General features: G+C 36.6%; 1 protein-coding gene across 1 annotated transcript in view; it reads right to left on the minus strand.

The window, feature by feature from the left end:
• EDIL3 (EGF like repeats and discoidin domains 3) overlaps nt 1-13262 on the minus strand; it is a 270179-nt gene that overhangs the window by 15877 nt on the left and 241040 nt on the right. The window contains exon 10 of the mRNA XM_042822916.1: nt 1329-1484. Within this exon, the coding sequence (XP_042678850.1) occupies nt 1329-1484 (156 nt within the window). The remainder of the gene's footprint in view (nt 1-1328; nt 1485-13262) is intronic.

Here is a 13262-nt window from a genome sequence, read left to right on the forward strand (position 1 = left end):
ATCTAGGTTCAAACTGCCTGCTGTGGACAGAGTTGCCACCCACTACATCAAGTTACAACAGAGCCCCATCCAACATGGCCCTGGATATCTCCAGGGGAGGGGCATCACAGCTTCTCTATGTCTCTGGGCAGCTGTGCCGGGGCCTTGCCACCCTCTGAATAAAAAATTTCTTCCTAACATCTAACCTAAACCTCTCCTGGTTTAGTTTTAAGCCATTCCCCTTGTTCCATCACGACCAAACTGTGTAAAAAACCCATCAGGCTTCTCCTACTTATAAGCTCTCTTCAAGTGCTTGAAGTCCACACTGAGGTCTCCTTGGAGCCTCCCAGCTCCCTCAACCTTTCTTCGCAGGAGAAGCTCGCCAGCACTCTGGATCTGCTCCAACAGCTCTTCATCATTCCTGTGCTGGGGCCCCTGGCTTGGACACCATAAGGGGGCCTTATTGTGAAAGTGGGAATACTTACTACCCTGAATACAGATGCAAAAACCACCAGATTTGGGCATACATGTCAGGTGTATCAGCCCCATCTGATATTTTTAGTAGTAGATCTTTCAGTTCAATCAGACATTTTGCCAGCATTCTTCATGTTTCTCTAAAGAAATGCACATGCACTCAGGTCTTTGTGGTATAAAAATGTTACACAGTATAAAGGAAATATACAGTGAATAATACCCTAAATAACAAGTTAACTGCTTCTAGGTAAGTCAGTCATTAAATCTACACTTTCTTTACACCCCCCATTAAACATTTGCTAGGGAAGTTCTGAAACTTTTTGTGTTTTGTATTCTCATGATAGTGTAATAAAAATAATCTTTCCATCGGGTATTCAAAACCCTGGAGTGAATAATTTCCATTAAAAAAAAAAAAAAAAAGAATTAAAAATGGATAGGTAATGAGGTAAATTAAATACGTGCTTTATAGAAAATTACAGAAAATAGTGAATACTTACAAACTATGTACTGAGACATGATAAACTGTTATTTTACATTATTATTAACAAATAAACTGTTATTTATATACTTCCTTCTCTTGAGTTAAAGGAAGAAATAATTCCAATAAAGAAAAGAACTGTAAAGTTTTATGCCCCATATTTAACAACATTAAATTAGGTGCACTGCACGGATAGGTATCATATTATTGTCCTGTGAATGTCATTGTTTTATACTGCTCTTTTTTATTCACCTTCACTTTTATCTGTGGGACCCTATGCATAGGAACCCTATAAAACAAGCAGCATACAATAGGCTACCACCTCCTTGCACTGGAATTACCACAGTTACAGTCTTCTCTATGTGCAACTGGAATTTCAGTTTTCTCCTTGTTTTACCTTATCCTTCTTCTGTTTTTCATCCTGGTATATGACCCAGTGTTCCCCATCATTACTGTAGGCAAGCTTGTAGGATCCCACAAACTGGACGTGACCAAAATCTTTAGCTCCTTGAGTAATTATGCCGGTGACTTTTGTAGGGACAAGTAGATCAACCTAAACAAAACACAACACAAGAGAACAAATGTAATTAGAACAGGGTCTGTATGCAGTCTGACTTCACACCACACAAAATCAAAAGCTGCTGATACACTGGCACAGTTTGCAACAACTTCTGCATGTTCCAGTTCCATGTAATGGTCAATTATCACTGGGTAATTGGTCAATTCACCTCTTTCTTTTACACTAATCATCACTTTTATCCCCTTATGGTATACCAGGACTGATCTCACACCATTTTTTATTGTGCTGCCCACCTTCCCAACAGAACAGCAGTCCTTGCAAACCATCTGCAGCCCAAAAAGCACTCCCACATGCTCCTAATAATCTGAATAGAGTATGTCACAGGTTGATTCTCCATCTCCATTCCACTTTCTCTGCAGTGACAGACGCTGTGCTTTATTAAGTCTTTTAGAACATTTTCTATCACACTTCTCCTGCTGAACTGTTCCACTCACTTTAAGACCTTTATGTCTTTTTTTCTACCTCTAAAACTCTAGCTTTTTCATTCACTAACCTTTTGGAGCTATTCATTTTATAATCTTAGCTAAAGATTTAAAAAATGCAAGGCAGGACTCTTAATGCCTAATAAAATCTTTCATGTGGCTTTCACATGGGTCAGCACATTTGTGATCAGCTTTGTGGAACCAGAGTTCAATACTGAATATAACAGATCTGAGCCAAATGGCTTGGCTTAAAGTGATCAAAGAACAGAACACAATAACAGAAATAAATTGACCTAATAACACATTTTTAGAGGAAGAATGGAGGAACTGCAGTCCCTATTCGAACTGACATTTTCTGGAAATGTGAAGGCATTTGATTCTGTGTCCTCCAGTAATGCATTAAACCGGAAAAAAAAAAAGAACAACAACACCACCACAAGAAAAGTAGATTTATTTCAGACAATAAATAGCTGTGAAGCAGTCGGCATTTTTGATATTGTCTGCTAAATCAAATAAGACTAATTGTAAAAATATCCTGGTAAAAAATCAGAGAAGTGCTCAACTGTATAAGAATATGTTTTTGCAACAAAAAATTGAAGAAGAATGTGAAGGAATAAAGAATATCTGACTGATAAAATGCTGAAGACTCAGTATTGCAATTTTTTGAAGCTGAGGTCATCTGAAAAGGCCAGATTTGGAATGAAAATGTAGGGCAAGGGAGAAGAACATCTGTGAAAACATAAGAAATTAATAATGGGAAAAGGAGAAAAAATAAATGAGCATCAGAAGTCATCAAACCCAAGTCAATGCTTTTACAGGCTGGGGACTACAGTTTGCATCCCATAAAATGAAAATGCAGAAATACGTAAAGACATGTTTTTAAGAAACGAAGAGGAAAAATGCCTCTTAGGAGCAACCAAACAAGGAAGACTGAATACATCTGCCCCAATATCTGATGACAAGTAGCAAATAATGAGTAACAAATTATTTCCAGAAGAGGAGTAAAATAAAACTTTTAGTACTGAGATACCATAACAGCAAATGGAAAATGGCATTGTCCACAGATGATCTTAGAATTTTGATTCTATCAGAAGAAAAGGATTTATTCTCATCCAACAGAAGCAATATGGCTCAGAGGAGCACCTTGGAACCTACAGGAAGTAGCCCTGCAGGGAGAAACCCTTTTGGTTTTCTCTTTGTTCAGTGGAGAGAGGAAGGACTGAACCAAGAGCAGCTCTCATAGTCTGCTTGAAACAACTTATTTCTTCTGTAGCAAGTGCAGGAGACTGGCTTCCACAACCCAAGTGGACTGCTGGGAATCAGGCACTACTAGTTAGATTTTTTTAATGAATTAATAAACTCAGAGTATCCAGATCTTAATTCCCAATATTTTTTTCAGAGCTCAGATGATTGGATCCGCTTTTCAGAAAGGCTGACCTGGTAAAGAATCATTAATTGATCCACACTTCTGGGCAGCATTTGAACTAAACATTTCAGAGTCAACTTTAAATTCTGTTTATAAATATTTTTTACATTAACATTTTCCAAGCATAACCTCTTCTATGTGGTTTCTTATACTAAAAGCTAATCTCTCTCCTGCTTACTTGGAAAGATATTTCCATAAAAACACTTGGCTATTTTTAAAATGTCAAAAGTGATCTAAAAGGATTTCAGTAATATTTAAAATGGCCATGATGTTCAGAGTATTTTTCATTGAAATTCAGAACAGCAAGAAAACGTCCTATTAAGATTCAGGAAATTTCAAAGATAAAATCACAATACATCCTTATTATCACCCAGATCCAGGGTTAATAAAAATGTGCTGGCAACAAATGTTTTGCACTTATGGGACATATCCAGTGGCCTTGCAGTCTTGTTCAGAAAAATGATGTGGGAATCTGGAAGGTAATTTGGCACATGTTCAGCCTTTTTATGAAAGACGTACATAGCATACATACACATGTTTCGGTGTGTGTGTGCTTGTGCATGTTAATTATATGAAAAAAAAAAAGAAAGAAGTAAGGTTTAATAGACAGGGTCTGTTCCAAGTCTAGGTTTTGACAATACAAACAATATAAATTGCTGGAGGTGGAGAGAAAGAAAAGGATGTACTATTCTTTTTTCTTACTTTAGTATCATATTTAATTTTTTCTTCATAAGCCAGTATGAAGCTTTCATGAAGTAAAGAGTGGTTTTAACTTACTATCTAAAAACCTGCTTTTATTCTATTGCTTTATTACCTTTTGCAAAGAGTTAAAACAGTCTTGCTTTTCATCCTTCCAACTGAAAATAATTAGGAATGAAAAGGTGAGAAGAGCTTACTTCAATTTCTAAGCAAAACATCCACATTTAAATACCTTAACAGAAAGTCGTACCTTCCCATCAGGATGCAGAATACATTTATTCAGTTAGTGCAGATTGCAAGTAACAGGCAATCAAACAAATTGCCAGGGAGAGAAGTTGAATTAACACACAGCCACTATATGCTCTTCAAAGCTGAATGTGATTAACCAGATTAGAATGTGACTTTGACTTTTTTAGTGCAGCAGAATTTAGAGTGAGGTAGAGGCAATTAGACTGCAACTGATAGGCTCATTAGCTTGTTACACGAAGAACCATGGTTTACAGTCTAATGTACATTTCTACAAGCAGCAGATCAAAAAGCAGTTTAACACCTTGTGTCTGAGAGAACTCTCTTGGGCTGTAGCAGTCCCCTTTGTAAATATGTTTCCCACCTTGCTTCTGACACTGAAGATGACTGAATGTGATTCGAAGAATTGAAGAAAAGTGTAAAGATAAATCCACCTGAATATGAAACATTTTAGTGAACCGCTGCATGAATTTGTAGCATAAACTGCAAGGCACTGTACAATTCAACATAGAGTGACTAGTACCTATGCTATAAGTAGGGAGAAAACAGTCACATAATTGCTCTGTCCCTGCTGTGAGCTAAAAAAAACCTAGACTTTCCTCATCTGTCTGTGCAGATGTGTGCAATTTTCATACAACTCGCTTTTCAACTGAACTCCTTGAGAACTGCAACTAGAGATGCAGATACCCTCAATCTGCAGAAACATTCAACTACTGCAATTTTCTGAGTACTCCTTCCTCTCTCTTCTCTTCTGAACATCCCCCTTTCTTCTATATACTTGGCAGAAACACATGAATATACAAGTATTTGCTGGAAGAGCATATCCATGATAAATCATGGAAACTGATGACAGAACTCAGGAAAGGAAGCAGACAGCTCTTATGAAATATATGGAAGATGATCAAGGAATCTCTCCTAGAATAAAAACACACACTGCAGCTCTGGCTTACAAGAAGACAAGCTTCAAGAAGACACAAACTGCAGAAGCATTCAGCATTTGAGAGGTGAACGGAAGAGATGGATCTATGTAGCAGTACATAGCAACCTGCTCAAGGTGGCCCTACCTGAGCAGGTTTGGACAAGATGACCTCTAACTCAACTGTTCTATGATGTTGTGACCTAGTAAACCCATCCAGATGGATCAAAGTATTGGAGTCTGGGAAATCAATAGGCAATAAGTACGGTATGTTTATACTGACAAGCAGCAGAGTGCAATGGTGAAGAAAAGTAATTGATTAGAGACCAAGATGCCTACACAGTTTGTGCTACAGGGGTTTTACTTCAAGTTAGCCTGGACCAAATTTTGAAGCATGTCTTTTGGCTTAATTTCATTTGAAACAATCCATTTCATGCTCTGTGAAGATACTCCATCCTATGAACTAAAGCATGAAAAGTGGAGACAGTCTTAAAAAAGCCCAACACATTCCTTATCTGCTCTGCAATACTAGAGGAGAAGAAATAATGCACAGAATCCAGGGGGCAGCATGTCCTAGTAAGTGATGAAGATAATGGTGAGGTGGCTCAGCTGTCCTTCAACTGTACATGTTATCATTTCAGTACACAAAATCTCAGCTTCAATTTGGAGATTCAGAATAGAAAGAGGGAACTGAAAATTAATGGAGTGCTGGGAGTTAAGGTAATGATTAGTTAATGATGCATGTTTTTTAAAACTATATTTTAAAAGTTCATTTTAGTCTGCTACTTTTTAAGAGACAACATTCCTGCTCCCAGTTTAGCTAGCCCTGTGCCCACTTATTTGGCAATTTTTAATAGTGTCAGTTTTCCTCCAGGTTTTCTTTAATTTACCTCTGGGGGCTGTTTTCCTATCAGTTGATGCCAGATAAAACAGATGAAATTCTGAGTATTCCTAGTCATCAAACAAGAGTCTCTTGGAGTAGAAGTATCAGGGATTGAAAAAAAAAGAAGAAACCTGCGTCCAACACAAGTGAGAAGGTGGCTGTAGCACCTACCCTTAGAAGACTTCCACATGACATCTACTTCATTAAAGTGGAGATCTATCACATACACTTGCCCTGTGTCAAGGCCTCAGATACTCTGGACTGCTCAAGGTAATATTAGGTATTCGTGATTAGTTCCTGAATATTACCAAGATAGTTTAATGCCCTCGGTTTGTTCTGTGCAAATTTCTCACTCTCTGATCAAGACCTCTATTTTCATATTTTTTTACAGGGGAAACTGGCACAGTTGCTATGTGCATCCAAGCCCGTGAAAAGGAATGACAGGCTTGCAGTGACTACAGTACGAAGTCAGTATTGCCTCTCTCCTTATCATATAGCATTGTAATTGGGCACCCAGTATTCTCCTCCATGCCAAATCTCTGGAGATAAAAGGAAAACTGATGATGATACAGAACCTGCTGCAAATATGCAACATCTATATGCTATTAACAACATTTCTTGATTGTAAACTATGAAGCTTGAGAGGGAGTGTTGATCTGCCAGAGGGGAGAAAGACACTACAGAGGGATATGGATAGACTCCCAGGGAGAAGGTTGAGTCACCATCCCTGAATGTGATTAAAATCCATTTGGATGTGGTGCTCAGGGACATGATTTAGCGGTGAGTTATTAGAGTTAGGGTAATAGGGTTTGGTTGTGGTTAGACTTGATGATCTTTAAGGTCTTTTCCAACCTGAGCTATTCTGTGATTCTCAGACAATAATTTTATAGGAAGAGCGATTTCAGAGCATTTTGTTCAACAGATATCTAAAAAGGACTTTTATACTTACAAAATAAAATAAAAAACATTCACATTTAACTACGGTTGTTTTCAGATGAAATAAGATTAAAGAATGCTATTCTTTTTCTTCCAAAAAAGTAGTTTGTTTTGCTTGTTTATTTCTCAATTTAAGCTTACAATTCACCATTATTTGAAAGACACGTTGCTATATTTTTAACAGCTGTAGACATGTAAGCTAATAAATACAACTATTAATTTCTTATTTACTCTTATTTGTGTCTTCTTAAAGAGTGCATTTTCTCGGTACTGTTTTATGACTGCAGCAACTACATGTAAGAACTAAGAGAGAATAGTATGCACCTTCAGCTCTCCTCAGTACGATTTAAAAGCTAGGAACTGCAGAACGAGGCCCATTGTTTGAAATCTTCAAGGACTGTCAGAAACACGTTTCAGGCCATTACTCTGAAATTTGCACATATGAAACACACATACCATACCACACATACAAGCTCAAGGTAACTTCCATTTCAACATCAACAGCTCCTTAAGTAGCGGTTACTTCTTAAAGAGTACAGATTGTGTGAATCCTATATTTACCTACTTAGTAATCATTATAATGAGAGTATTGTGCAAAAAAGGGGAAAAAGCAACATCTGAATTACTATATAATTTTTCAGCATTTAAAGAAAACTTTCAGATAGATAATCTTAATAGGATCCATTGCATAGCTCACTGAAGAGCAGCATCTATTTCTTACAGAGAAACCTACTAGAACCAGACTTAACTAAACCATCACTAATCTCATTTTATTGATATCGCAAACCTGAAATGTAAAAATATAAAATAAAGTTTTAGCCTTAGGATCTGGATTTTCAAAGGCACCTTTGGGAACTTAATGCAGTTGAGGTTCTGAGATCATACAGGCACAGCAGTAAATCCTGCCTGCAGCACACACAAGATAATGCTGTTTTCATACAGATCCCACAAACTGGAATGACTTCTGTGGGTGTCAGTAACTCTCACAATTTATCAGAGAGTATTCATATCCTAATGGGAAAGGTGATGCTCAATCTACCCAGGTCTGAACATATTCTGAAGAGAATTTCACATTTCAAAATTATAACATTAATTATAATTAAATCTGTAACTTCCTAACATTCAGTACTTCCCACCTGTGGAATACAGTAGTATTTCAACGCATCAATACTGTACAATGGTGATTTTTACTCAAAATGTGAATAGAGTTTGTAACAGAGATTACATGGATTACTGCATTGGTCACCAATGGTCACCATTCATAAAACAACAGTGGCCTTCTATCTCCTGCGGAATATTCAAAGCTTACCAGTCCTTGTGATAATGCTAAGAAAGTTAAATTAATGGTGATTAGGCAGGCACAGACATCTGGCAGAGCTTGAAGAAGCTTTTGAGGTGCACTGCAGGACACTTGAAGAGTTGATTAAAAGAACCCGTAATACCATTCTGTGTTAGATCAATCAATTGGAGCTCTTGTGGGAAAGACAAGGACAAAACAGTACTTCAGACATTCAAAAGAAAAAAAGAGAAAAAAAGAAGAGGATAAACATGATCATCAGTAGTTCATGATGAACTAGTGAACACTAATGCAAGCTCTGACTGTGGACTGATCCCAGCACCTAGGTATGGCTTGAAATAGATATGGAAATAGGTAGAAATTTTTATTTGCGTTCAGTTTTTCTCACAATGGCACACGCCTTTAAAAGCACAAGAGCACATAAAACTGGATGAAAATAAGGACTGTCTTTCAGGAGAACATTTCTGCAAGATGTATAGAGCAGTAACTTCATTATGTTAATGATAATGATGCTAATAACTTTTGACTATAACTGAAGGTGAAAAAAAAACACCCAAAAATAACAAAGTAAAAACAAAATAAGAAAAACGTCAACCATTGCTGATTCTGCTTTTCTTTTCTCCTATCTTTGAACAAGGAAATGATCATCCTGAGGAGATGCTCGGCAGACATGCTCTATACTCTTTGGATAGTCAGAAGTGCAAGGAAGATCTACTATCCTTCTTTATTTTACTGAAAGATATCTAAAATTGACAAGAAAATTCATCTGTAAGAATTCATACATGACTATCCTGTGGGTTCTGTCCCCTTTGTGTGTTCCCTTGTTTTCTTCTAAAGACCACTGCAGTAAAACACTGGCAAACACAGGCAGGAGGAAACTTGTGGAAATGTGGTCTGTTTAACTAGAAGCCTCAAAATCACTCCTGATAACCTGCAATATAAAGGATGAAGAAGCTAACGCTTTATAGCAGCTCTTTGAAACAGCATAAACTTTTCAGCTGCAATCAGTAGAAATCTAGTTATTTCAGATTTCATTTGTCTTAAGGATTTTGGAGCATTACAGTTTTTAAACTGAAATAAAAAGCTGGTGATGCAATGACTGAGAAAACAAAATCCTTCCCTGGAAATGAACTACTGTGACTTCTGCTCAGTTTTCTGTAAGGGTGATGATGCAGTATCTTTTATTGCAATACTGATAAGTACCTTCAAAAAAACCTGAGGTCATAAATGGGCTCACCTATGCATGAGCAGATCATTTTATTTTTAAAATGAAAAATAATGGTGCTAAAATGGAAGTTCATTATTCACTTGGTCATTTTTTTCTCGTTGATTAATAACACTGCAAATATTTTCTACAGTACATAATAATGTCCCAGTAATCTACAGATATCCAGGCTATCGATCAACAAATAAATGAAAGATAAGCTAGCACAGAAGATACTGCAAAGTGACGAATCATTAATATAACTACTGAACTGTGGAAGTACTAACAAAAATCTGCCTGTAAGCAAAGTTGAATCTGCCTAGAAGATAAGCAGATTTCAGGTTGAAGTAACTCCTTGTATTTAAAAGATCTGTGCATTACTTTCAGAGAAAATGCAGCCAAGACAGCATCATTCAGCCATTCGTTCTAAGAATGACTTTGCCCATCTGTCAGCCAAGATTGTTATGCATAACCTGTTTCATAAAGCTATGCAGTTGTAGCTATAAACTAAAAATGTCAAAACTGTACTAACAGGCTTCAAAAACAATGAGGTTCCTTTTCCTTTCTCCCCCGCCCCCATGCCCCAAAGTGATAAGACAGGCTTTTGTTTCCAGTGACACATTGTTAGTAACCTGGAGAAATAAATGAAATTGATGCACTGACATTTAGGTATATTCTTAAGTAATGTTTTATTTTAGTTATTAAAGTATTTTTTCAGGATTTATGGAATAAATCAAGATTTTTCTTCCTTGTAAACTAAATGCCTTGGCAATTTTAAGGCAATAAGCTCATGATGCACTGGTTTGAATACAATTAAAAAGTATATTAACCTTCATTCTCCAGGACATAAGAAAGATTATCTGTTATAAGTCAAAACGATATCCTGGAGTCTCTATTAGAGCTTCACATACAGGCCTCTGGTCAAAATAAGACTAAGCTATTGGCAGGATGTATCCAACCCTGGGACTCAGTTCTGTCTTTGATCTGACACAGACATATATTCTTGGCTTTCAAAACACCTTGTAATGCTTATCAGCTCTCTGCACCTATTGCGGAGCATGTGGAAAGCAGAAGGCATGACTGATTCAAGGGATTAACACTTCGCTAAAACTGTTGACCAAGTCTAGGGTTATGTGGAGAAATATTTCTCTGTGCCCCCAAAGTTTAAAAAATAAGCAAATCATTTTTTACTGAGATAAATGGGAGAGGAAAAAAGTGAAAACATACAGAAAAACCGAAACAACACAAGCTGAGAGATGCAAGATGAGAAGGTGTGCTTTAGGTGATCAGTATCTTGGCTACTAGGCCCACATGTCAAGGTTTCAGTTTCTCATCTAAGTAAGGAAAAGTAGGCTTAGTAAGAATGGAATTTCACATTCCAGACAGAAGTTACAATCAAATAGCTTACACATGTTGCCATTCTAGAACTCAGAAACCTTTCCTGATGAAAGCTGCACAAAAAAAACAAACAAACAAACAAAAAAAAACCTAACTCACTGGGTGAAATCTCACAAATTTTCAATAACAAATTTGTGTTAAATACACTTCCAAACAGTTCAGATCCAGATTTTTATATCATGGCCTATGTGAGAATGTAAGACAACATAATGCAGAAGGCTTTCTCAAAAATTTATCTATCCCGGTTTTCCATGTAACATTGCAAAAGGCCTTTAATTTTTTTTTTTTTTTACAAGAGTAAGAAACCTGAAATCTACCTGTCAGAGGTATGGAACAATTTCTGAACTGCCCACACACAGTGCTGGATTATACAACTCCAGAGAAAAAGGTTTCTGCATGTTCAGCCCTCCACTGTCACTCCTCAAATGGCCACCTACGTCAGGCAACTAGAACCTATGCCATTTGGAGTTCAACCAGTCTGCAGTGGACCTTCTGACAGGTCATGCAAATTCTCTAAGCCTGATTTGTCTTTTGCAATTTTCTCTTTCATTCACCTCCAAATGATTTTTCAGTACGCTCTGCAGCATTTCCACTGAAGAAAACAAGCAAACCACATGTACATATTTTATAACCTAACTCTACAGTAGGTTCCTACATCTCTCTAAACTGCTCGGAAATAAATAGAATGAACTCAGTAACTGTGAATGGTTGTTAGTTTTAATATCTTAGTTGATGCCCCTGGAAAGTGATTTTGTATATTTAATTTCACTGCCATCATTTCCCCTATGGATAACTACATGTACATTCCAACGTCATTGTTTTCTATGCTTAACACACAAAAGATTTTGATGTCAACAAGTGCTATGTCTTGTTCACACTGATCAAGTTAGTAAAAACATTTTTCAGTATATAAAGGGAAGTGCCAAAATGCCCTAGCACAATTTTAGCTAATCAAAACGAACATTTTTTAGAAATAAAAGTGCTGTCTTTTTCTGAATCAAAGACAGTAAAATAGAAATATGTAACTATAGCTAGAAAAGCAAACGTATTCTTGAAAACATAACTGTTTTATACAATAAAAAAAAGTTTGAGCTCACAGGAAATCTTTGGGATTCTGGCAATTTCTAAGGCAAAATATTTGCAATATTTTGCCTTTGTACATGCAGCCAGGCAACCCCTACCGACATCTGTTACTGCTAACAAACTGCCTCGTGTGTACCATAGAGAGTAAAGTCTGGTCTACCAAAAAACAGCAGAAAGATGGCAGATAATCAATTATAAATGAAGCTGAGATCTGATAGTCGGAAACAAACACACACAGAAGTTTGTGAAATCACAGCACCAAGAAATATAAGAAGAGAACATTTTCATCTCTGAGCAATGCGTTTTCCTTGCAGATCCATCAGGTTTTGTTTTTGTTTTCCCTTTTGCTTCCAGTGTTCTCTTCCCAAAGATTACTCTTTTAAATGAGTAAATTTAAATGAGTGAATTTTAAATTCCACAGCCCCTGCTCTGTCAGGTGGGCACAAGTCTAATTTATTAGAGCCCACTATTTACTGTCGACACAGAAAGAATCCACACAAAAAGACAATTCTTCTTCAATCAACTTCAGGCATGTAGAGGATGTTGTGACACATTCATTTTCATACTTGGATGGTTAAAAAATAATTTTAGCAGCATAAATCAGAGAAAAAAACTTGTGTATCTACCAACTGTATCTTCCAATAAGAAGTCTAGATAAAAACATGTCTTAATACAAATTAACGTCTAGAAAGCAAGACATTATAGTGGCTGGAAGGCAGAAATAAAAATTACCACTGGAGCACATTCTCTGCTGAGCACTGTTTTCAAACAAGAATTAAAAAAAAAAAATTACCCTAATTCAGTTTACAGACTTTTTCTATTGACTGAAATTAGATGTTTCTCACTCATTCATTCCAGTTCCATAGAGTGGACTACCTCCTAACTATTTGCTCTGTAGGCAGCAGAAAATATATCTCAATTACTGTAGAACAAATCAGCAGTAATTCGTATACTGACTTGTAACACATTATCATGCTTAAATCAGATGACTCAGCGAAAGAACATTTTCAAATCTGCTATGGCATCTGAAAATGGAAATACTCTTTCTTTTCTCCTTTCAAAAACTGCATTTTAAAGAAATGTATATTATTTTTTGTTGTTGTTGTTGGTGGTGGTGATTTGTTTGTTTCACAGGAGTCTAAGATATTTTTCTATACTGATAGATTCCCAACAAGTCTCCTCAAAAGGATCTTGCAAAGGTGAGGATAAAAAGAGACTCCTAAGATTATGCCCAGAATTGA

Source organism: Centrocercus urophasianus, unplaced genomic scaffold (assembly GCF_019232065.1).
Source record: "Centrocercus urophasianus isolate 14NV4802_14NV808 unplaced genomic scaffold, USGS_Curo_1.0 seq_21, whole genome shotgun sequence".
Taxonomy (NCBI): Eukaryota; Metazoa; Chordata; class Aves; order Galliformes; family Phasianidae; genus Centrocercus; species Centrocercus urophasianus.